This window comes from Falco punctatus (genome assembly GCF_963210335.1).
Source record: "Falco punctatus genome assembly, chromosome: 2".
Classification (NCBI taxonomy): Eukaryota; Metazoa; Chordata; class Aves; order Falconiformes; family Falconidae; genus Falco; species Falco punctatus.
The window spans coordinates 75,244,378-75,271,071 of NC_137581.1; the positions used below are offsets into that span (position 1 = coordinate 75,244,378).

General features: G+C 39.0%; 1 protein-coding gene across 1 annotated transcript; it reads left to right on the plus strand.

Moving 5' to 3' along the window:
• Positions 1-2,809: 2,809 nt before the first annotated feature.
• On the plus strand, positions 2,810-25,266 carry IFNAR1 (interferon alpha and beta receptor subunit 1). The gene is made up of 11 exons (XM_080374715.1): positions 2,810-3,110; positions 10,818-10,938; positions 12,335-12,528; positions 13,157-13,314; positions 14,467-14,614; positions 15,543-15,657; positions 16,495-16,697; positions 17,904-18,058; positions 18,922-19,075; positions 22,095-22,249; positions 23,635-25,266. The coding sequence occupies exons 1-11, from the start codon at positions 2,891-2,893 to the stop codon at positions 23,860-23,862; spliced, it is 1,851 nt and encodes a 616-aa protein (XP_080230841.1). The 5' UTR covers positions 2,810-2,890; the 3' UTR covers positions 23,863-25,266.
• The last annotated feature ends 1,428 nt before the right edge of the window (positions 25,267-26,694 follow it).

Genomic DNA, 26,694 nt, shown 5'->3' on the forward strand with positions numbered 1-26,694 from the left:
AAGCAGCACGCTTCTCGCAGGTGTCTGTGTAAGTGTTCCTGTAAGTGCATGTGCGTCAGAAGATGTGACACTTCCACCAAACAATGAGCCTTGTGTGCATATGTTGCACACATGGTCTGCACAGGTACAGCAAATCCAGCACCCCTGGGAAAGTGTGGAGCGACTCTTGTGGCACAAGTCTGCTGCTTATAAGCAATAATGCCCATCTTATCATGGGAAAGAGCTAGCTGTCTTGGCTCCATTTGACTCCGTAAGATGCTTGGTGGTCTTCCTCAGCTGGAGAAGCATAGCATCAGTGATGCACAAAGCGAAGGCCTGTTTGGTGTCAGCCATTAACACTGGACATAACAGTATGTCATTTGGGCTCCTTCTCAAGGAGACTGCCAACCTGAAGAGCCCCAGTCAAGATTAATACTAGAAAATTACCAAAAAATTGTCCACAGCAGACTAACAGGAATGTGACTGCCATGGGAAAGGCTTATCTCCTGAAAATGGCATTCCTAATATTTAAAAACTAGTAAATGGTTGTCATTTCACTCCATTTACCAAAGAGCAGTGACAGTACAACAGCTATGCTGAATGTTGCTTTGAAATCCTCTCGTTTGAGATTTCAAAGGTACTTCAGCAATACTAATATACTGACTTCTTTTTTGTACAGCCTCAGGAAAAGGATAAATAACAGCCTCTATCTTAAAGAGAATCAGTTTACATAAAATCACACAGGAAGTTGTGGTGGAGCTGACTGTTTCACAGGTTATGTTCTACTTTGCTACTTTCATCACAACACGCTTTCTCCTCGCTAATTGTCTATTAACTGTGTCACACGATGATCGTGATAGATATGACAGTCCACACCAAGGGGTACTTAATAGCCATTCTTCACTCAGTTCTGTTACATGATACACTTTCAATAATAAATACACTAAATTACGTATTTATTGCATTGCATATTTATTGATCCAAGTAAATTAATAATAGAAACTAGAAACTAAAATTACATTGATTGTTTAAGCATTCCATGAACTATTTTTTCTTTAAAGAAACTCTGCTAGGTACAGACACCTGTAGCCCACTAGATAATGTTAGACATAGTATGTTTCAAAGGACATGGCTATCCACAACCTCTTGTCCACAGCCTTCGCTATAATGCTATCAGCCCCTTCTCAATCATCAGTCTTTATGATAGGACAGGTTTGCAGCTTTTACAACCCTGAGTTGGCTAATGCTAATTCATTTACAGGTATCAACAGCATCTGCATTTCATGAGCACAGTTAGATAGTTAATGGTACTGGCTTTTAACAAGCAAAACTGACATTGTGGTTACCTGTTGATGACCACCTCAGAAAAGGAAATCACTGAAAGGTTATCACACACAAAAAAAATTATGCAAACCATAGACATATTCTGTCTGGATCAATTTTTTCCATCTTAGATGGTACACATGACTTGACTGCTTCACAGATGTGGGAGGGATCCCTGCACTCAGAACGCAAGATAATTTTGTTGATTTTTCTATCTTGCCCTTTAGCAATCTTCAAACATTTCTTAAAAAATTCAGACCAAAAGAATTAAAGCTCCAGTTATGCATATCTTCATCTGTGTCCCAGGAGAGCCTAGGTGCTGCAGACATGCTGAGAGTATGTGTGAACACCTCATAGCAAAAGAGGCATCAACAGCAGCTAGGAACACCTTTATCCAGAAGTATGACTGGAAGGATTGTCATCTCCTCAAGCAATAAAAAGTGTAATGTTTGTAACACCTAGGATGTAGAGGGCATAGACTTTTGCCTATGACAGTTACAAATCCTCATCTCTGAATACATTGCTATGACCACTTAGGAGTATTGTTCCTTTGAGGAGGTAGGAAGTGAAAGGTAAACCCTGATTGCTACACTCCCAACCACTGCAGCTGGGTGATCTTGTAAAAATAACAAACAGAAAAAAAAGATGAGCTCTTTAGACATAAACCCGGAACTTCTGCCTGCAAAAAGTGAGCTGAGTCCAAGGCCCACTTCAGGGACTGCAGCATGCAGGCTTGCATTCAATACTCACTGCAGCACTCGTTCGTTCAAGAGTCTGGGCAGGCAGCACCAGAACACAGATTTCCTCCTCCACAGACAGGCACCCTAACTGTTGAATGAGAGGAATTAAGATCCTTCTCCAGGAATCAATGCATCTTGTGGTTTCACGATTTTTAATTTTTTGATTAAGCTGAACAGCGCACTTTTTCATGTGAGCTGTGTGAATAGGCTCTATTGACATTTATCGGTTGGCACGGAGTATGTGACCAGAAAGCCAGCGCAGAACAAAGGGAGGAAACGCGAGTGCTGTGAGGACAGCGTGTGAGAGCTGCACAGCCGCCGACCCCTGCCCTGCAGGGCAGACTCCCGCCGGGCCTGCCAGCCCCGAACACCGGGCACCCGCCCTGCCGGTACCGGGCCGCCAGCCGCAGCGACACAGTCCGTTCGCGCTACCTGGGCCCCAGCCAGCCAGGCGGAGGCTGCTACGGGCAGGCGGGGCCGCAGTTAACCCGACAGCAGGCACAGCGGCCCTGCGAGGGGACATCCCGCACCGGGGCTACGCCGGCCCTCTGCCGCCTGCACCGGGCCTGAGGCAGCGGCCATAGCGTGGTCGCCGGTTCAAGGGCTGACGGCCGCGACAGGAGCGCCCCCGGCCCGCCGCCCGGTCACGGACGGAGGGGGGGGGACGCGGGCAGCCGCCCACCTGCCGGGGCTTTCCGCGGAGCGCCCAGCCTCCCGCCCCGCCCCGCCCCTTAAGCGGCACCTCCTGTTGCCGGAGCGCAGAATAAACGCCTGAGGGGCACCGGTCCCCGCGGCGCGTCACTCCCCGCTCGCTCCGAAGACCAGCGGGCTCCCGGCCTGCCGCGGGCATGGGCCAGCGCCTCGTGCTCCCGCCGGCCCCGCCCCCCCGCCGGCCGCGCGCCGCGGCGGCGCCCCGCGCATGCGCAGCCGCCCGGGGCTTCCGGCAGCGCTGCGGGGCCGGCGGTACCGCGGGGTGGATGGGTGGCGGAGCGGCGGCGGGCGGCGGGCGCGGGGCCCCGGCGGCTCTGCTGTCCTGCCTGCTGGCCGTGCTGCCCCTGCGCTGCGGAGGTGGGTCCCGGCGAGCGGGCGGGGTGCGGCACCCGGACGGCGGCTGGGGGCTGCCGCGGTGCCCGTTCCCCAGCGGTTGGGGGTTCGTGCCGCCGCTGCTCGGCTGCGGGCCCTGCCCGCTTCGGTCCTGCCGCGGCTACCCGGTGCCTCGGCCTGCGGCGTGCGGGGGTGGGGGGGCGGAGCGGGCCCGCAGCCGGCCGCGTAGGCGTCGCTGCGGGGACCGGTGGCACCCGGGCCGTGGGTCGGGGTGACTGTCCCGGGAGTAAGCGGGGCCCGGTGCCGCGGGCTTTACTCGCAGCTCGGTGGGCTGGCTTCGTCCCGTCCGCTTCGGGCTTGCGCGCCGCCTGTGAAGCGTAGTGGCTCCAGCGCCGGTGTGGGGCAAACGGGGTTCGAATCGTGTTGATTTGGATGAAAGGCATCTCAGCCTGGCCTGGCGGAGCCTGGACCGTAAATACGGAAATGAGAGAAGTAAAACTTCAGGGTGAGAATTTCTGTCTGGCAGGATGGTGTCATGAGCCTCTTCTTACACCCTTAGACAGCCAGAAACAACTATTGTGCAAAACCTTCTGCAAGGGGGAAGTATTATGCAGCCCAGAGAAGCCGTCAATTCCCTGCCTGTGTATTTACAGGGCGTTGTGACATAAAACGGAGAGTATATGGGCTAAGCTAGTTCGGATAACGGAAGCATTACAGCCGTGGGCTGGTGTGCGTGCGCTGCTTCTGATGCCACCTAAACTCTGGAATTCACTGTAGGATTGTATTGTTCTGGTTGGGCATACCCAGGAGACTAAGGTGAGGCTGTTTTCAGGGGGCAGCACTTTGCATTCACGGTAGGATTCAGGCAGAGAAGCAGCTCTGGGACCACTTCTTTTTGTTTTCTTTCAGCTGTTTGATTTGTAGGTGAATTCTTGGTACATCAGCCCTGCATTTCATCCCAAAACTGGACGCCTTGTGATAGGTGTTAGCTCCTTTGATTAACCTATGGGTGTTATAACAAATGACCAACATGCCACATAGAGTTAGAAGTAATTGCTGTGCTGCAGTGACCTCTTACCTTCTGCCTTGTCAAAACCAGCCGTTCCCCTCCGCTGCTCCTGTAATAAAAGTTCTTGCAGTAAGAGTTCTTGGTTCTCTAGAGCACCTTTCTGCTCACAGTACCAGTAACAGTTGGGTCATTGTTGATGTGTGTTTGGTTGTGGCTTTGTGGTATTTTTTATCACATATAAAAGGCCTCCCTTCCTACATGAAATGTTAAATTAAAGTTTCCATTGCTTCTACCACATACTTAATCTAATATGCAGTGAGCCATTGTGTATCCTTCACAGGATTTCCCCTTCATTGTCTCCTGAGAGAGTTTATTTCTGATTTGCTAAGACTACTTTCTCCTGTTGTTGAATGTCTCTTGTTGTTTCTTATTGATATATAATCGTTATTATTTTAACCATAATTTATTGAAAATATTAATTAAAATATTATAAATTAAGTAGTGATGTTTGTTTATTAGAACAGGTTTGTATTTATTTTAGTTTATTAAAATTTGACAGGGGAAGGGAGGTAGGCAATTGTGCTAAAAGCTTTTCTAGTCTTTAATCTCTTCTTTCCATAAAAAGAATCTCTTTTAATGTTGTCCTTAGCACCAAAGTGTCATCATGCTTTAAGTGAAGAAACATTAATTGATTTTAAAAGTCAGGCTTTTAATATTAGTAAAATAAACCAGGAAGAAGTCTTGATTTTTAGACATTACTTTGTGTATCTGGTTTCTAGTTAAATCATGACATTCCTGTGGTAATTAAATGTTGTTGACTTTATTCCTTCGTTCCCGGATTACTGTTCGTTGGGATTTAAGAAATTAATTTAGGGAAGGAAACACAAAGCACTTACTGGAAATAAAGAGTATTGTGTGAAAGGATGGATGGGTGGACCACCTATGTGTGTCTGTAGTATTGAGAATAAATGTTACATTAAATCAACATGAATATCTGCTATTCTGAAATAATAGGCTGTGTTGGTAGAGGAGCTCCAATAGCATGTATTTTGACTTAGTGTTGCTTTTGAATCTGTATTGTATACTAACTTCGTAAGCATACTGGAAAAAATTATTATGTTAAACTGTTTAAGTATGATTTTATTTTTTTTCCAGCTCATCAAAATTTTTTACAGTTCGCTTTCAAGCAGTAAGGATGTATAGAGTAGGGACATGCTAATAATCTGTGTGATAAAACATTATAATCTTATTAAATCCATATATAACTAAGTGGGAGGAGCTCACAGGTTTTTTTCAAAAGCAGACATAGAATTGGGAAGTATCCTCAAACTGGAGAAATACTCCAGGAAAAGGTACAGTGGTATTGAAAAAAGGACACAATGCCGGGCTGTGTACTTAGGCAAACAGATGACAAAGGTTAGTCTAAATATCAGTTCTGGGGGGAAAAACCACAATGTTACAATGTCTTGTAATTTATGTGTAGAAGTTTAAGTGCTGCGCTGTAGAAAAGCCCAAAAGTATTGGGGCACAGCAGTGCTAATTAGAATGAAAAGGTTAGGTTGTGTGTTTTGTAAGCTAGACTTCCATTTACTGATCTAGCTGGAGTACTGCGATGTTCTGAAATAGACTGTTTCAAGCAAGTTCAGCCACTTGGAGAGAATACAAAAGAGGACAATAAAAGACCTTCAGAAAGCTAGAAAATATGGCTTAAAAAGAAAACTAAAAGAATTGTTGCTGCCCATTCAGTTTTCATTGTTAGTCACGTTTAACATAGTTTTCAAATACATCTGATGTAAAGGGTAATGTGCTTTAATATCCATAGCCAAAAAGTACGTGGGCTAAATGTGCATAGAGGAGGCGCAGGTTGGACTCTGGGTTTTGCAGTCTTTTCCATGGACTATGAACAACAACTAAGCAAGCATCCTTGCTGTAAGGAGACTTGGATCTACTAGATCTGATCTGGGAGTTCCTTGCTTTTGATTTACAGAAAGCTTTCTGATGGTAAGGATAGCAAAATATTTCAGGGATTGGAAGCCTGTAAAGATAGATTATGCAGTGATAGAAACTGTAGGACTTCCCTACACAAACATCTGATGATGTATATAGAAATGGCCACCTGCTTTCTCCAATATGAAATATAGGTGAACTTGCAAGATTTATTCTGGCTGTTTCTATGCTTCCAGTATATGAATGGGTGGTTATGAAGTGTTGAATTGCAAAATGGTGATCATTAACTTAGAACAAATCTCAACCAAATACTTTCCTCAGAGTATAAAAGTATAGTTGGTTCTCTGATTATATCTCTTTTTACCTGCAACAGGAGATTAAATGAGTAGATGAAAGAGCATAATTGAGGCCTGGAACCCTCAATAAATAAGTATTTGAATTTGGATAAGAAATTTGATTTCCTGGTGAACATAGTTTGAATTATCAGGGTTGTCTGTCAGAACTGGGAGATCCTTCTGAAGCAATAATCTGATTTTCTGAGCAGGTCAAGGAGGAAAGTACCTAATGAAGTTTGAGAGAGATCTACAAAGAGTATTGTGGCTTTTTTCAGGTGGTTGGGTTTTTGTGTTTTTTTTCCCCCCGTTAGGTTTTATACTAGGTGAAGCCGAAAGACCATCCAGTCCAGTGTTCATCTACAGCAGTGGTTGGTAGGAGAGTAGAAAGAGTAAGAAAGACGGTTTGGTTGCACTTGGCAAGGTGGTGTTACAGCAATCTGTAGCATTGAGACTTTGTATCTGACTCTGAGTTGGTAAGCTAGGTAAGAGTTGAGCGTTCAGAGGCTCCTAGGGGAAGGAATTCCACAGCCGAAGCCTGCAGTGAAGCAACAGTTTCATGTTTGTTTCACTTTGTTGGCACAAGAGGGGGGCTTGTTCTGATGCTTCTGGCTTGGTGTTGAGAACACAGCAAATCATCTTTCGCCAGTTGCATTCCCCATGCCACTTTTAAGTCTTTGTAGATCTGTCATATCCTGCCCTCAATACCCAATACCCTTTCCAGGCTGAAGAATCATAGCCTGATTCCTTCCAGGATGCTTCCATACCTTGGATTGCCCTTGTCACCCTTCTCTACCTTATTCTGTTCTGCTATCTGCTTATGAGAGTGGGTACTCTATAGAGCTGCACATGGTGTTTAAGAGAAGTCTGTAATGAACTTATATAATGACATTAAGCTTTCTTTTTTAATCCCTTAATTCCATATCCATTTCTAACTTTTCCCCCTTTTTGGCTACTGTTGAGCACTGATTGCAAGTTCTCACACTTGTACATTGTTGTTGAACATGACACTGAACAACTTTCTGAGAATTCCCTGAAAACTATAGGGTCTGCCCTGAGCAATTGGTACAAGTTACTTGTAACTGTAGTGGATTTTAATTTTATGGGTGATGCCTCTGAATAGCATGTTTCTGTTTGTTAAAGCTCTGTGCTGTAAAGCCTATCATGTGCCACCGAAAACAGCTCCTTCGTGCCTGGTTTCAGGAGTTTGTAAGAAGGATTAAAAAAAGAATAAATGTCAAGACCGAGTCCAACCTTGATCAAACTTGCATGAGGAAGCTCTCTGAGAAAGAGGCAGTCAAATCTGAGACTTGTGACAGTCGTCTTTTGGGCCATTAACCAAAGCTAATCTGGAATAAATCCCTTCTAATTCATTGTGTGTGCTTTTACTCCAGGACTGGAACACTGTCTTCTCCCAAATGTCAGAATCCAGAGCTGTGTTTTTACAACATTGTTTGTATCCGCAGGGAGGATATGATTATTTGCTGTGGTATTCACCAGCTTTAGAAAAAGCTGGCCTAGCTTAAAAAGTTAGCTGGATATTTTATGTCAGCATATTTTTTTGTAACTTGGAGAGAAGGTGTTATCTCCTTAGAACATGAATCTTGAAATTATTTTGTTTCTCTTTCCAGTCTTCCTTTTCCCACCTGACGTCAAATGGAAAAGGTCTAACAGGAGTTATTGTCAAATCCTTATCTTAAACATTGCATGAATGAAGCTTTACAATGTGAGAAATATACTCTGGAAGTGTAGTATTTTATTTTCTACCCAAGGCAAACAAAAAATAATAGCCTTAACATATAGTAGTGTTGGAGCTCTGTAGGTGCAGTGTGGTCCTCAGCCAATACTATGCTAATCCTGCCTTCTTACTGCTTACTTCAAGGTTCTGTGTTGTTCAGGGTAAAGAATCTAGCTTGGGAATCTCCTGTAGTAAAGACTGCTTCTGTTTAGTACTGCCATGGCAGGTTTTTAAACCTGGTCACTTTCTGTCTTCTTTAGGAGGCTGTTCAAGTGTGAGCAGTCGAATTGCATTCCAAAAAGGTGGTTTGAAACAGGTTTTCTATTATACTGTTTAAGATCTTTTACAAATTATTTAAACGGATTGAGTGTATGAGTGATATTTTTTTTAAAGTCTGCAAATAGGTGAATACCAGACAAAAGCACTAGCCTGCACTTCAGATATGAAAGATGTCAATCTGTTGATGTTTCTTTAGAACTGTGTTGTGCTGTATCACAACACTTAAATGATCTTCCACTGCATCATAAGGCAATTAATTTTACTAAGCAAGATTATAATTTTCAGTCTGTCAGTTACCATAGGTGGTGGTATTCTTCAAATTAATGTTTTTTGGTTTTGTTTTTTTTTTTCTTCCAGGCAGCTCTGACAGGTTTGTACTTTCTATAGTAATAGCAGAGTTAAAAGCTAGTGGAACTTTTTTGTTCCAGGCTTTTGGATTCTTAAATTTAATGCAAACATTCTCAAATAAAGTGAAAAATAATGTTTTCCCATGAAGTATTTTCTTTGTGAAGGATATAAATATCCAAATTTTCTATTTGCCAAAATTTGAGATAGCTGCCTTTGTTATCATAAGCTTTTTGGCTGAAGTGTAACCATGTGTTGGATAAATATCTGGAGGGGATAAAAAGTTATTTCCTTTGCTTTCTTGTCTTCTGATGATCTAATGTAGTTTGGCATTCTCTGGGCTGATCTGTTGGCTTAGAGTAACAAATTCATGCATTGTGGAAATAAATTCTGTAGTGGGATCCATGAGGTTTTATCCAAATATTTTGTTTTCAATCTGTGTGCTTTCAGGAGTTATTACTGAAAGTCAGTAGTCTGTGGATACCACCTCAACTCTAATCTCTTAAAGGATTTTGTGGATTACTTTTCCAGACACATTTCCTTTTATAAAGAGAACTTGGTCATTGTGTAAAATACGAAATAGTTTTTGCAATGAAGAGCCACTCTTAAAATCAAACTTAGGATAACCTTTGAGATGTGCAAACAGACTTTGACTGCTCAGGTGACATAGGATGTATTTGTTCAAATTTCTTCACAATATAATCAAATATTAGACTGACATCAAAAAGCAATTTCAGTTGTGATCGCCAACGTAGGCTTTTAGGAGTTTCAGCCATTGGGAAGTGGTTAATAATGTAACACAACTGGTTAAAATAGAAAGCCAAATTAGAGAGGTGTGTGTGTTGATTAAATTTCTAACATGTCAGGGGAATAAAATAAAATAATAATAATAAAAAGTAAAGTGCATTCTTGGAGGACAGAGGCATGCACTGCCTGAATTATACATAGCCTGGGTTGTCAAAGGTACCTAGCATAGCATATTGGGCAGAAGGAGTTAGATGTAAGTTTAAGCTTTAACTTTCAGCTCCAGTTGTAACTTTTTATCCTCACTGCTTTGAAGCAGTGCCAGACTAGTGTGAAATAATTCAAAGCAAAATGTGCGTTATAAAAAGCTAGACAAATTTCAATTTTCATAGCTATCAGAGTAATTCCTTCTCCCACCACATTGTTACTCTCATCTGTCCTATTATGCCTGAATCGTATATTAGATGGAACACCTAGGATTCAACGTATGTCAAAATTAATGGTGAAGAAGTCATCTTTAGGAAGTGGAATATAAGGTGATTATGAGGCAGTTGGGGATTTGTTAATAATTATTTTTGAAAGGTGTAAAATAAAGAAAAGAACGCTATCCCATAGATGAGTCTAGCATGCATTCTTCTCTCCTGTTAGCAGTCTGCCTGTTCAGCCTTCTCTTCTTGTGGTCGAGTCCTTCCCTTGATGTTACGGACATCCTTATATGTATCCTGAGACTTAGTCCTTGCCCTCTGTAAGTCATTTTATGCACTGTTCTTTGAGTAAAAGAAAACACGGGATTACCATGAGCAAGATACAAGATCTGCTATGTGATGAAGCCTTGCTGAAAGGGATTTATGTTCGATACATTGAATTTATGGCAGTAACATATGACGTAATACAAGTCTGGTGTCCTCAATCTGTTCCACAACTGTGAAATGTCAGCTTTGGGTCAATCCCTAACATTTTGCAGCTGAGATCCAGATGTTGGATCCAACCAATAAAATACTGGTTTAAAATAATTCAGACTGCTTATAATGAATGCATGACAGTGAACACAGATCTTGAATGTTACAACTGTATATACTTTTTTTTAAAGGAGTGTGGGGAGAAAGACTTTAGGGACAAAGAGCTGCATAGTCAGATAGACAAAGGAGCAACCTGATGCACAGCTCCTGAGCTATATATTGAAATGCCACTTGAGTAGCGTGAGGTTTTCTCAATGCTGATGTTTATTGTTATCACATTTCACTATAACTCTACCTGTTTTTTAACAAATATAAGTTATTGTTAAGTATGAATACTTTATCTCAGTCTTTATATACCTTTATTTTACTTTCTTGTAGGCCAAGCTAATCTGAAGAGTCCGCAGGATATTCAGGTCTACATTGTAAATACACATTTCACTCTAAGTTGGAACTACACTGGGAATGATACCGGTGTGACATTTTCAGCAGAATACCGGTGGTAAGTAGTAACTTTATTCTGAACCAGGAACGTCTGACGGTTCTTTGTGTAGAAAAGCATATTGATTGATTGATTACTGTACTTCTTGATACTGCCGTGTAAAATTTTAGAGAATTTTTTGAAATCCAGAAAGTAGAGGCCAGGAAGATTAAGTCTTGAAATGAAGTGGAATCCTCATATTGTCATTTGTTTGTCTAATTCATATGTATAAAATTAGATTGTTCACTGATAGCAACATGTTATAAATACAGAACATGCCTGGTAGTAATGCTTAATACTAGAGCAGCTCTTTGAGAAGATTAACTGGTACACTGAGAAATGTAGTATTTAGATTTATTTACTGTTTTGTTTTTTCTAATGAAGCTACGTTGTGGCCCCACATACAGAGAAACTGAGAGAATTTTCAGTGTGGCTTTTGAATAATTTGTCCATAATGAATCCAGTTTTCTTACCTGCAGATTTTTAATTGCCAGTTGAAACTATTTAATTCTTGTTCTTAAATGTTTGCTTGGTTTTCTTCAGTTGTTTTATATACCAGTACTTATGCATACATATACGTTTGGTATTTTGTGGCACTTTACTGACAAGTAAATATTAAAAAACACTTCTAAGATAAAAATCACTTAAGTTCTTGATTTTAAGATTTCCTAGTGTATAATTTTGGATTTAAGAAAAGAACTTCCCTTCTTCAATGTGTAGTTGAGAAACAGCTGCTTTGAAAATAGTTTTATTTTTAAAATATAATACTGGTCTGAAAGATAAGATGCGAGTTGAGGATAAGCAGTTACCACTTCAAGTCTGTGCTTCTTTTTTTGGTCAGGACACTTTTAAACTCTATATGAAATGTCTCTTAAGTAAGGTATGGATGACTGTTAATTCACAAGAAAAATAGCTTCTGTAAAGCTAATTATGCCAACAGTTATTGCTGAACTTTTCTCTTTTGTGTTTTTCTTTTCCACTAATCTACATTCCTTGCTAATGTTAGAACTGGGGGGGTGGGGAGGTGCCACTCTTATGCTCTTTTAAGCACTTCTTGCCAATGAATTATAAAATAAATCATTGCCAGACTACGATCGTGTACTAAGGATATAAGTCTGGATTTTAACAGTTCTTTAATGCTGTTTTCTGACACTCTGTGTTTACATGGTGACTAAAGCAAACTGGTATCAGGCTTTGTAGACCAATAGTTAACCTTTGGTAATAAGGCTAAACTAATAAATTAATAGATTAATGAATTACATGGCGGTACCAATTCTAGGGTAACAAAGTAGGTAACACTGATTATACTGGTGCTGGTGATAAAACAGCATTAAATGGTGTGACACTTATTAGGAAAGAATCTCAAGACTTTAGATTGTATATTGATTTTATTCTTGTGGCGTTTTCTTTCTTACAGGTTTGAAGATTTTGATGGGAATGGAACAGAATGGAAGGAGTTGCCTGGGTGCCAAAATGTTACTCGCATGGAATGTGACTGTTCCTCAGCAATAACCAAATACTATGAGACGCATCACGTGCGTGTAAGAGCTGAAAGAAGGGAAGAAGTGTCTCCATGGTCTAGCACTTTTGAAATGATTCCATATTTTATAGGTATGAGCTCCACATGTACTGTTAACACTTCAAGTTAAATGTCCTTCAGCACACTATTTTGGAAAAAATGCTTGTTGTTTTCATTGCTCATAACATAAGCTAGTGGTTTTTTTCAGCCTTAACATAAGGTAAGGTATTTGCAGGCTAAGGGATGTTAGGATTCTCTCCTTTCTCGAAAGGGGAAAGTACTCTAAGTGATGTTGTTTTTCTGACAGAATTTTCTGTATTTCAGAAAAGTCCTTTTTGATGGTGGACTTTTCTGCGAGTTTTTTTCTGACCTTGTGACTTTTCAGTAGTTCCAGTGTCTGGTATGGTACTGAAGCCTTCCCTCAATGTTGGGTTCATTTGATTGAGCTAGGTTTCTTGCCTTGCATGTTTTAGAATAACTTACACTGATTTTTTTCACTGTGGATTCTGGAAAACATTCACTAGTAATACTGCATTTTAACTCTACTGCTTTTAGAACCAGGTAATAGTGGTTGTTAGTTTTCATGTACCTCAGGCAGTGTCTAATAGAAATCTAACCCAAGAACCTGTAGGCAGTTACTGTGGGTTTATTAACTGCTCCCTTGATGGTTTTTTCTTTAAATAGTCATGTTTGACTTTTTTTTTCTTTTAATATTTGCAGCTCAGATCGGTCCCCCAGGAGTAGAGTTGCAGTCCACAAATGGGGCCATAAAAATTAAGGTTTCTCCTCCAGAAGCAAATCGGGTCCGAAAAATGTGGATAGCTCATCTAAGTTTTAAATACAATTTAGTTATCTGGGAAAATTCGTCAAATGCAGAGGTATGATCACTTTTTTCTTACTTTTTAACCTTAACATAACTGTCAGAGATGTGCTTTAACTGCTTTGTGCTCTAAAATGGGATTGTTTAATTATGTAACTCTGTCTTAACTGTTGCTACGCAGTTTAAAAGTAGAGAAGGGGTGATTTTTTGGGGGTTGTTTTTACTGGAGGATTGTATTAGATACTTCGTGTTAAGAGTTTGTCTTTTCTGTTAAATGCTGGAGCCACTTTCCAATGCATGAGGAAAAAGGTGAAATTCTCTCAGTTGTGTGGGAGCAGGAGCTGCCCTCAGCCATCAGGAACAGGGAGGGAATGTTGTTCGAGGCAGCATTTGCAAGAAGGCATAGATATAGGGGAGGGAGTGGTAAGAGGCTAACTTGATGTTGCTGAGAATAAGACCGTAGCTTGACTACAGCTGTCAGGGCACTGTTCTGTGTCATTAAGTTCTTTGGGTTTCCACTGTAGGTTGTGGGTTTTCTAGGGATTCTTTTGAGGTCTTGTAATAATGAACTAGTTTCCAAGCTGTAATGTGTGTCTTGCACAGCAGGTACAGCTATTCTGTAAAGACCAAGGTAGAAACAGTCTTTATTTTTATATCCTTTTAGAGAAATGGGTGCCAACTAGATTAGGGTACGAGTTGAAGAGAGATCCATGTTCATCTGGAAGACTGAGTCATAATCGTTACACATCAAAGGAGAAAAAAGAGCTTTAAGTTAAGGACAAGCTGTGTACAAATGTCAGTCACTGAAAAGTCTAGTAAACCAAAAGCAGAGAGGTAGCAGGAGGGGGAGGGGGGAGAGTGTTCCCTTGTTCAGTCGAGGGAGGGAAGTGTATGGTTTCTTTTCCAAATATGTCCCTGAACAATTGTGTGGTGACTTATGGATCGCATAGAGCAGTGCTGCAATATCTCCCCGCTTTCATATGTTAAAGGAGCATGACAAGTTCCTTCCTCTCAATCACGTGGCTAAGTTTGAAAGTTCACTTTAGCACTTAGGCAGCTTGTATATTTTCCTTCATTCCCTATTTTAGTATTTTTGATGGCATATTATACAAATAGGCTGAAACCTGTGGAAGAAAAAAGATAGTTTAAAAAAAAAATCAGCTCATCGGGAAGAAGTTATCTTCATATGCTGCTTGCAATTGTTTTACAGTTCAGAAGTCAAACAATTTTTCCTAATCACGTAATTGATGATCTTGCACCAGACACTACCTACTGTTTGAAAGTTCAAGCAACTCTTCCTTTGGACTCAAAAGAAGGCTTATTCAGTCCTGTTCATTGTGTAAAAACTACTCGTAAAGGTACAAAGAAAATAGTTTTATTTTAAAATTATTCCCAACAGTTTAAACTTGAGGAAGTAAATTGTTCTAAAGCAGTAGAAATAGGCAGAAGTGCGAAGTTCCTACTTTCTTTGGTATAACGGCAATCTTGACAGTTAAGTACACTTTCTATTTTAAATCAATATAAAATGTCACTTGGCAGTATTAGAGCTTTAATAGTACAAAAAGTTATTTTGCTCTGAGGCAAATTCTGTCGGTTAATTTGGATTGCAAAAGCTACTCTGTATTTTGGAAAACTTGGATATTTTTGAATTTGTGACTTTGAATGAGGAGGAAAGGGATATGTACAAAAGGCTTTTGTATACTTGGCACTAAATGAATGCATATAAAGTTGAGCTAAGCTTAAAAAAATACCGGTGTTATGTAAGCCTTGGGGAATTTATTGTCATAGATTCTGAAGAATGGCTTGGTGGCAATTTGCCACCAGTTGCTTGTGCTGCATGTCTAACTAAATTCTTTTGTGTGCTCTTCAGGTGTCAGTTTAAGTATTTTAAAATGTTTGTTTCAGGAAAAAAATAACAGCGAGGGATTATAGAAAGTAAAACATTGAACTGAACAGATGGTACATCAAAATTACTTTATTTTTAGGCATGTGTTTTTAATGCAGTTGTTCTCATTGAGTTATTACTGAACCAGTTTATTTCTACTAATTGCAACATTTCTGTATTTAATTTTTCTGAATTGATTTTATTTTTTTATTAAAGGCTTAATATGCTGCATATATCACACTTTGATTTGCCATCTTTATAATGAAAACAGACAATTTTTTAACTACTGAAAGTGTACCATGACCATTTACATGAGAAATGCCCATTCAGTGAGAAATTGCCGTACTTAATAAAAAACTTTTCACTAACTGTGGGTTTCCTTTCCTTTTCATTTTGAGCAGTGACTGACCTATTCTGTGCAACAAATGTGAGAGTTCTTGCTTTGAATATGAAATTTCATCTGCATTGGAATAACACATATAAACAACATGTGACCTACAATGTACAGTATCTCATGTGAGTTAAACATTTTTGATATCCCTGTTTAAACAGGTTATGTCATTCTAAATGTCACCCATTGTATTTTGCAAATAGTTACTAGAAGTTAAATACTTGGCAAAAGTGGCTTAATGTATTAATTGAAACACTGGGTACCTCATCTGGACACAGTACGGCTTTTAAGAGGATTGCATATAACATTGTATCCTACAACTTCAGGGTACTAGGCTTCTTTCTTAAGAGTATTAAATACATGATGAAATGGACTACTAGATATATGCTAAGGAATATTTTTAAAATATATGGTTGCATTGCTTCATATCTTTACAAATATGAAAAAAGATTACCAGAAGTGAGCAAAATTACAAGTGTTCAAGGTATCAGTTGTCAACGTATTTGATTATTTCTGGTCAGATCCCAACATGGGGGGAAAAACCCCCATCATGTCTATAAACCTGTATTTTAGTATCTAGTTGTTGCACAAATATTGTGGCCAGCATGTAAATGAAGAGGAGAAGTACCTCTAGCATTCTTTGGAATTTCTTTGGCGTAACAGAAAAATAATTGACTTAATAGGACTGTATGAAAAATCTTAATTTGGATTTTTAAAACTTTAAAACAGACATACAATGTTTCTATTGAGGCTTGATTAAAGTACTAATTTGTATTTCATAATCCAGTTTAACTCCATTGTTTCAGTTATACATGAAAAAATAGTATTTGAAATATGAGAGATTTCCAAGACGCCCATTCTTCCAAAAATAAAAAAAAAGCCTATGTAGCACAAGTGAACATGCTGTGGGTTTTTTTAATGTTCAAGGACCTCACATCAAAACCTGTTAAAATCTCTTGCAGTGGGTATCTAAAGAAACTTGATGATGATTACTCAATGAAATGGCTCAATGTACCTGGATGTGAAAACATCACCAATACACAATGCAATTTCTCCTCTATCATTGCTACTACTTTTGGATTTTATTATCTCCGTGTGCAGGCCATGAGTGAATATAATAAATCATGTTTGTCTAATGAAGTGAAAGTAGATCCTCTGATAACAAGTAAGCAAACGTGTTTTCTTAAACTTTCACTTTTCAACAAACTTGTACCTAATGCAAGTTTCTTTTTGCAAATAATAGCTAGATTAATGAAGGGGAATACGTCATTCCCCTACAGAAACCGTTGGGAATCCTGGTCTCAACAAGTTAAGCAGGAATTTTTCCATAGTTTTCTCTATTCAGCACAGCCAGTATTTCACTATATTTAGAATCATATAATTTGCTTTACAAAATTAATTCACAAAGCATTATATGGCATTTTATAATCTCCCTGTATACTACATTAATCACTGTGTGAGATTGTACTAGAAATATCCCTAGTCTGACTTCTGCCATTGGTAGGGAGCGCTTTTTGATACATCAGAAAAAGGATGCCAAAGTCAAACAGTTTTGGAATTCACTGCCTCTATTTTCTTGTGCATCTACTCTCACCTCCTCCTCTCTACCTCTGCACAGTGCACCCCTGAATTTTGTGCTGAAGCAGTATTACATTCATGTACAACTCTGAAGAGCTTCACAAAAAAGCAGTCTTAAATGATAGTGACATCTAAGTCAAAAACATGTAATGCTCTCCAGAGTGAAATTATAGTCATTTTCTTTGTTGTGTTCTTTTGTTTTTGTGAGAAATGTGACTTTATTAAAATGTTTGACTTCAAAGAAGTTATCAATCATAAACATCAAGAAGTGTTTATCTAATATGTAGTGTTATATTCCATTACCTTCCATATTGAAGATGGAATCCATAGCTATTCTATATGTCAGCTTTCCCTTGTCCGAGCTCTTGGTAATTAGATAATTCTTTAATAAGATATCGGTGACCTAGGTAAATAATCAAACAAAAGAAAACACAAACTGTAATGTTTCTCACTCTTCAACTCTGCTGTAACACTGAAAGAGGGTATATGTGAAAAAGAGGGACTGTATCCTGATGTGGTTAAGAAGTGTTTAGTAGTTTGACTTGCACAGTTAATCTCCCCATCTGTGTATTCCATGCCACTGAAACTTGCAGAAGCATATGAATGTGGAAAGAGAAAATAATTGAAACATTTCTCAGAACTCAAGATTCTAAGTAAAGCTCTCAGTTAAGTAAGGCTTTTAAGTATGTATTTCTTAAGAATTGTCATAGATTTAAATTACAGTATTTTACGTAGTGTTTTTATTTGTATTCTTTCAGTCTTATTTCTAATTTCTCTTTTGAAATGTCTTTAGATGAGATTGGCCCTCCTGGTGTAGAGGTGGACATCAGTGATGTTTTGCTCCATATCCAGATTTCTCCTCCAGGAGGACCTGAGTGTGAAGTCATGAGGGACCGTTATGAGTTGTCTTACCGGATTCTGTATTGGAAGAATTCATCAGATAATGGGGTATGAACTAGTTAAATACTTAAAACAGTATATAAATTTTATTATTATTTAAATACTGGGTTTGAGTTCTCCTCAAGAAGCTGATTTTCAAGAGAGGCACATATATGGTATATCAAGCATGCAGTCAATTTGGTTCAGGTTTTGGGTTTCAGTGGAGTTTTTTTGGTGGGTTTTTTTTTTTTTTTTCCTGAAAGACTCTTTCAAAAATTTGGTCAAGATGACTTTTGCCAAAAAACTGAGATTTTGATCTTTTTCCATTGATGTGTCTATACGTAATGATTTGCAGAATTGCACTGAGTTTTGTACAAGCTGCTAAATGGCTCACTGCTGAATAGGAGTTGTAGGGTTCTTGTGATGCGGTCTTTCTTAGGGTATGACTCTGTGCACAGTCTTAATGTAGCTTCTGGCTCCTGAAATTCTTTTCTTTCTGTATTTGCAGTTTTATAGTTATATGTATCATAAAACAATGAAGTCATGCATGCTTTTAGCTAGTGTTATAATGGATCTTTCTTTAGATGGATATTCTTTAAATGCTGCTTATAGTAAAATATTTTAAAATAATTGATAAATGTGTGTGTGTAAATGTGTGGAGGAAAAGAAGAAAACAAATTGTGACAGGAAGATATTTAATTTTGCACACAGCTTTGAACTGTAAAATTTCAGTATAGTGAAAGCAGTTGGTTCTTGTGGTGTTTCCTGAATGTGTTTGTTTAGGAGAGGGTTGTTTGATTTCTTTTATTTAATCCAAGTGCAAAATGATGTCTAACTTTTTACAGGGTTCTTCAGCAGAGGCCAAAATTCTAATCTGAGTGAATCTTGTGCTATTTATGTGCATCTTATTCTTGCAAATTTTCCTTTTTCAGGAGGAAATCAAAATGAAAGAGATAAAACAGACAATAGGGACAGTCTCTGATCTAACACCCTTGACTTGGTACTGCGTAAAAGTACAAGCATTCTCAAAAGTCTACAAAAAAAGCAGTCCTTACAGCAAAGAGGAATGCATCAAAACACCTGGAGGTAGGATGAGCTTGAGAACTGTTACACCTCTGGAAACAAAATTGTTAACACTTCATAGGCCTTTGCAGGTCTCGCTAGCAAAAAAAAAAAATTATTTGCAGCATGACTTGATGGCCTCACAGAGTTAGCACCTAGTTGGGCAGAGATCTGCACTGGCACTTTGCTCTGTGTTCTCTCCTATAGCTAAACTGAAACTGCTTCTGTTCTGACCTGATCAAAATTACATTCTGGTTATTCCACAGCACAACTCTCTTTATGGTTATTTGTGATAATCTCTAATGACTGTGAATAAAACTTATTCTGTACAATGACTTGTTAATAGGCAAGCCTTAATTCCCGGTACTTCTAAGATGTTTTTAGGAGGGTGCAAAATCACTAAATGCTATCTTTTCAAGAACATTTTATTCTTGAAATAGTCTTAATTTTTCTGTGAATTAAATGCATTTCTAAAAAATTGCCTGCTGAAGTGTGAGAAGAGAAATCATTAGACTTGTTATAACTGAAAGCTCACTTTTGTGCATAATGAGAATACATTTGTAGATGGATTACACTCAGAACATGAGCAAGTTATCTGTTGAATTTAATTTGGCCAATTATCTTCTAATAACAGGTTGTAACACTGGAAAAAATACTAAATATCCAAACTGACTTAAAGCTTAGAAAATTTAATAATAATAATGCTATTTTCTCACATCTTAAGCTCTTAGGACTGCAATATAAATTAATCCTTGCTACTTTGTTTTTATCAGGCCTAGAAAGGAACAAATATTACTTTTTTACCTTCATAAAAGAAATTCTTTAATAACTAATTAGCAGAATAGATTAGTCTTGCCCATATCCTCCTACTATAATGAGTCTATTTAAGATGGAGCAGTACATTCAAGACTCTCTACTGAGAGACACAGTCATACAGATCATGTCCTATACTTTCCATATGTTCTTATATTCCAGTGTGGAAATCTTCCATTCTTTGATCATTTGTACTAACTGGAAATAGACATAAAAAGGCCTGATTGTCTCATCTTGATTATTTGTAAAATGTTTCTTGGTATGTATTAATTTCAGTATGTTCAAACTCCCTTCAGTTCATTTGTTAGATGTAGTGCCAGAGAACATGTTGTAAAGCAGAAGAGGGGAGGGGAGAAGGAAGTTTGCAAGGCTCGAACTTAAGTACTGAATAGTTTGTGGCTGTACAGATAAAAGGTTTCTTTGACTACGATATCTTACTATCAAAAGCTGGATTCTGTTATATAAACTCCTACCACAATGTCCCAGCCTTAAGTCCTGGAACTGAGCCTAACCTGTTAAAAGGTTTTCAATACAGGAATGCAGGACCATAGACTCATAGTGGTTTGGGCTGGAAGGGACCTTCAAAGATGTCTAGCCCAACCCCCCTGCCATGGGCAGGGGACACCTGCCACCAGACCAGGTTGCTCAAAGCCCCGTCCAGCCTGGCCTTGGACACTGCCAGGGATGGGGCACCCACAGCTGCTCTGGGCAGCCTGGGCCAGTGCCTCACCACCCTCACAGGGAAGGATTTCTTCCTTATGTCCAATTTAAACCTCCCCTCTTTCAATTTAAAACCATTACCCCTTGTCCTATTGCTACAGGCTTTGGTATAAAGTCTCTCTGTCTGTCTTTTAAGCCCCTCTTAAATATTGAAAGGCTGTGATAAGGTCTCCTCAGAGGTTTCTCTTTTCCAGGCTGAACAACCCCAACTATCTTAGCCTTCTTCCTAGGAGAGGTGTTCCAACCCTCTGACCTTTTTTGTGGCCCTCCTGGACCTGCTGTAACAGGTGCATGTCTGTCTTGTGCGGGAGGCCCCAGAACTGGACACAGCATGCCAGGTGGGCTCTCATGAGAGGATTAGAGGGGAAGAATCACCTCCTTCCACCTGCTGGCCACTTCTTTTGATGCAGCCGAGGATACAGTTGGCTTTCTGGGCTGCAAGGACACATTGCCAGCTCTTGTCCAATTTTTCATTCACCAGTATCTCCAAGTCCTTCTCAGTGGGACTGTTCTCAGTATTTTCCTCCCCCAACCCAGGACCTTGCACTTGGCCTTGTTGAGCTTCATGAGGTTTGCGTAGGGGCCCACTCCTTAAGCCTGCCAGTGTCCCTCTGGATGGTGTCGCTTCCCTCGAGCTAATCAACTGCACCGCTCAGCTTGATGTCATCAGGTTGATGACACCATGTTTGAGCATTGAAGTGAAATTCATCTCTCCTTTCTATACTGACAAAATAAAATCTTGTGAAGAGCTAGTGTCTAGACTACTAGTGTAGAAAATAACTGGAATAGCTGTAGGATTGATTTCTACTTAGGTAAGCATCTGGAAGAAACAGATGCTTACTGAAACAGATGCTTACTGGAAGAAGAGCGAGCTCGCTTTTTCTCTCTATTGGCTATGTTGAACTCATCTGAAGCTTACAGCTGGAGCTCTGCACCTGTCCAAGAAACCATTTGGATATTTTTGGGCCTCTGAAGACCCAGCAAGTCTAGGCACTCTAATCATTTCCTGGTTAAATAACCATGGACCCACTTCACTGTAGAAATTGCCTATTCTTACTCTGTAGCCATGGGAATTCTTACTCCTGTATCTCTGCCTTTTCAAAGGAGAGCTCTATCAATTATATATTATGTTCCTTGTGGTCTAAACGCACGAGGGTATATGTATACAAGCAACAGCACAATAGACTTACATGCGTCAGGTGCTTTGTGGTAGCTGTCTATATGCAGCCTTTTTGTCCTGCTGTCAAATAGTAATGTGTAACTGGGAATAACTGGATCTTGTCTGATCCTGTCTGCAAATGTCGGTGTTCTTATATTGGATAAATATTTTGTGCTGTGTTTTTATCAAAGATACTGGAATGTCACTGTTTTTCCAATGGTCGCCATGGCTAGGTACTGCAGAAATGTGAAATTTTATCTCCAAATCTGCTACAGTATTTATCATAATCTGTTCTTTAATCTTTGTAGTTTATGAATGCCTAGACTGAATCTGTTTTATTTGCTTTTTTAGATAAAGTTTTACCTCTGATCATTTTGGCAACATTTGTAGCTGCCCTGATTGTTGTCTTGTTTGTGGCTACACCACTTGTTTTTGCCCTGTATCAAGTCTACAATAAAATAAAATATGTGTTATTTCCATCATGCCAGCCTCCTTTGAACATAGAGGTAAGATGAGACATATTTTTCTCGTTCATTAAGCAGATGTATTTTTAGAAAAATTGATCACTTTATCATAATAATTTTGGTTATCTGTTACCCTGTGGTCTTACGGGTATACCAAGATTAGTTGTATAGGTTTTAACAAAGTGCAGGAATTACTATGGGCTAAACAGGTATAGAACCAATGTCTGTAATTTTGTAGTTGACAAACACTTTAACTTTCATGGTTTTTATTTCTATCTGTGCTAAAGTGTTGTTAACGATTCTTCGTTCTGGAGAGTGTGCGTGTATACCCAATGTGATAATGTACTTTTGGCCGGCTATGTGAGACCAGAAATGTTTTCCGATAGCGTTGCCTGGAAGATCATGCTCCAAGCTTTTTTGCTGTCCTTTAAAACTCGGAGGATACAAAAATGCAAACCCAGTTTTCAGAGGAAATTTTAGTGCAGCAGGCAGAAAATGCTTCTACCATCTCCTGGATGGTCAAGGCAGATGTTGTCCAGTTTCCAGCTCAGCTTGGCACAGGTAGTACTTGGTAGGGATCCTGTTCTGGAATGACCAGGGCAACACGTTAAGTGTAGGTATATTTTGAAATGTAGCAATAACTGCTTTTCACTGTGCTTTCTTCTGTGTGTCTCAGAACGTTTGATGTTGAGCTGTGTATGGCCCTCCTAATGTGTCATCTTCTCACTGAAGCTCCTAGGATATGTAGTATACAAAACTTTCTGAATAAAGTTGTAATTTAAAAACAGTCTCTCAGTTTACAATGGCTAATCTGAATTTAATTTACTTGTAAAGCAGCATTTCAGCTCGTTTGTTCAGTAGAATACTGGTAACATAATTAATGTAATGCATATCTAGAACTTTTCATGATGGATTTAGTGTAATGACCACTTCAGAAAATAGATTTAAAGCATGTGGGGTAGACAGCAGTGCACTGTTGGGAGCTGTACTAAGGTTTGGTGCTTTATAACTGATAATGATTTGTAGACTTTGCAAACACACACCTGTCATTCCTGTGCTACCACATGATCTGTGAAAGGTTCAAAATTAGAATTTTCCTTTATAGCCTTACAAGGCCACACAAGAACTAATCAATGAAATATTGCAATTCTATAGAAGGTGGACAACTATAAGCATATGAAGAGTGAAGATTAATGTTAGATTCGTTCTTTAGTGTTCAATTGCATTGATGCAACTAAGCTTCATCTTTGAGTTTGTGAACTTCAGGCAACAAATGGCGTATTATAGGTAGAAAATCTCGTTATATTACTGAATATGGTAAACCATACTTGTACAGCTGTGGTGTTAAGCAGATTGATTGTTTAGTTATTACATATGGATGTTCATCTTTTTTTTTTTTTTTTTCTTTCCTGCTTCTCTTCTTGCAGGGTTTTGGCAGGCAGCAATTAAACTGTCCTTATCTGTCAACTGCAGAAGAACCAATAGAAAATTGTTCTATAATTGAGACTATCATCACAGAAGAAGTAAATCAAGCTGATTTTACAGAATACAAGCATTCTAAACAGAGCAGTCGAGATTCAGGGAATTATTCTAACGATGATGATACTTCAGGGAGCAAAGCATCAGAAGAAATGCTAGAAAAGGAAATAGCATAACTTCTAAGAAAATTAACATATGGGACTGACAGAGTAATAAACACTTAAAACTTTTTTATGAAAGTTGCAGCCTAAGGAAGACAGTGTGACTTTGGGATCTTTGTCTCCAGGTTTCCAAATCTGCACTTTGTTAGTGGAAACTTCCACACCCTCTCTGCTGCAAACTGACTGGAGTTAAAATGCAGTTTACTCTTTTTGTGCCACTTTGACTGACTTTTCATCATATGATAAAAAGAATGCCATCTACATAAAGAGGAGCAGATCTGTACACTTTATATACTGAAACCTGGTAACCTCAGCAAAAACCTACTCTGTTCCACAAGCATTTCTCACTGTCCTAGAGGTTTATTTTGAATGCCAGTATGTACTGTGACAGAAGCCTTACATTCCAGGATTGGATCTTACAGTGTTTACACAGGCAGAAGGAAGTTGATGCTGGATACAATTTTAAGAACTCTTCTGACATTCTCTTCCAGCCCCCTTGGGGGAGGTGCTTTTTGGCTTAGCAATTCCAGAGCAAAAGATGCAAAGAAATGAACAGTAGCCTCAGTAAGATGGCTTTTCTGAGCCTTCTTGTAGAATTCCTTGTGGCCATGGCTGCAGGATGCTCCCAGTGCTCTCTTGCTTGTTCATGTATCTGTGTCCCTGCATCAGAGTGCTTTTCTCCCACAGCACACAGTAATCTGGGCAAGTATCGGGAGGAAAAAAGGCAGGAAGGAGCTTTGTTTCACTTTACTATGAAGAAAAAATTCATAGTGGAAGTTCTTTGTAAATAGAGGGTGGGGCAAATTGTTTTGTGCTGGTTTTAGGGTTAAAAAACCCCAACAAATATCCAACCCAGATGTACACCAAGAAGAAACTAAAGAATACTGTTACCTGAAATGACAAGGCGCGTTAAGAGGCTTGTTATTGATTATATTCCCTGCCCCGTCCTGCCCCCCCCTCCCCCCCCATGGCTACATAACTAGAATTGCAAAGTATTTACTTCCAAATACAATTCAATTAGAAACATGACTCTTTGAACAAGGAAGAAACTTATTTCTGTAATTAGAAGGATCCAAGTTGAATTTATAAAATGGCTTTTAACAGACTGGTGAGGATGCTTGTCATTCAAAGCTTTTTCACCGTAGTCTCGTTTTGTCGACAGACTTTTCTTTGTACAAATTATAAGGATACGCTGCAATACTGTTTCAATTTGCATACCACTTTCTTCTGAAGGAATTTTTTAAGTAGCTTATTTTTTTATGAATGGCTTCGAGCTTCATGTGGGCTGTTGTTTATTGTAACAAGCAACTATTGTTTATATATAATTTTTTTAATTTTGAAGATGTGATCTGATTTTACAAATGTTATGCTCCTGTGTACATTGAAGAACATAATAAATTTTGCACATTTACTTCTTTATACCTTTCTTGGTTCCATATATTTTTGACTTAATGACATTGAAGCTACACCATGTATACTTAGGAAGTTCCCGTAAGTCATCTTATTGTCCTTCCTAAAAAACCCTATGTGAAGAATATCATATACAAACTTAATTAGGGCTTATTTTGGGGGTGTTGTGTGATTTAGACAAATCAGAAAGAAAGTGCTAATCTACTTTCTAAATCGGAGCTTAAAATGAGACCACTGAACATGAGCATTCCAGTCATTGTGGTCTTTGCTAAATAGCCTCCATCTCTGAATTCTTGCAACATACTTAAATGAAAGATGATATGAAGTTATCTGTATTTGTGTGGTCTACTTCAGTATTACCTAAATTTGCTGTGGTGATGCAACTTGTTAATGCAACTGTTCCTCTTGGCTACTTAAGCTGTAGCTGGCCATCCTGGATGTGTTTTCTCCTGGACAACTTCAATTTCAGTCTATTTCTCTTATTTGTCACCTACTTCTACAGTAGAGTTTGGGGACATATTTTCATTTGGGGGATTTTCAAAAGTGAAGCTACTCTAAACATGTTTACTCAAGTAAGGTGTGGTGAGTTTTGGGTTTTGAGGTTTTTTTCCTTGCTCATCTAGATCAAAATGTTTCCTCTGATATTTCTGCAGGTAACTGTGGGCTATGATTTTAATAACTTGGTTTCTGTGGCACAAGATTTTGTTTGCCTTCTGGAGTTTCAGTATTCTGGAAGAAAGCTATTTAACCTGAAGGATTTCACTGTCAGATTTCAAATGATGGCAAAGCAGTCTGCAGTGGATGTTTCTGAAACAGGCAGAATTCATAGTTTGCAGGCAATCCATATGTTTCTTCAGAATGTAGAACCAAATTAGTAATGAATATATATATATGCTTGAAATTTGGTTATAAGACAGGTTACAGAAAATCTTGTATAGGTTGTTTTCAGTGTTGCCAGAAGAATCAAAACCAGAATTGTAAGATGGAATTACTAACTTTATTTAGAGAATATCTAGTACTTAAACTGAGACAATCACATTCTGATATTTCAGATGTATCCAGAAATACTAGAAAAATAAATTGACATAACTTGTACAGTTCACCTTCTAAAAGCAGTTTATTACAGTGCATAAAGGACCTTTGTTTGAATGTCTCTTCTCAATTTCCAAAGTTTTTCTGAAGAATAAGACCCTTGAAGTGTTTTCCCTGTTCAAAATATTTCTAACAATAGAAAGCTAATGCTTGTTAAGTGGTATGGAAGAAGTCTGAGCAGGAACTATATTTGACTCTTCACTGAACTTATCTGTGGGATGAGATACAGCCCTGTTAATAGTTGATACTTTCAACTGGACAATGTAGAGTTGGATTTCTCAGTAATAATGATAAAAATAACAAACAAGTTAACCAAATGTTGTTGAAACTAGAAGCATTTAACCA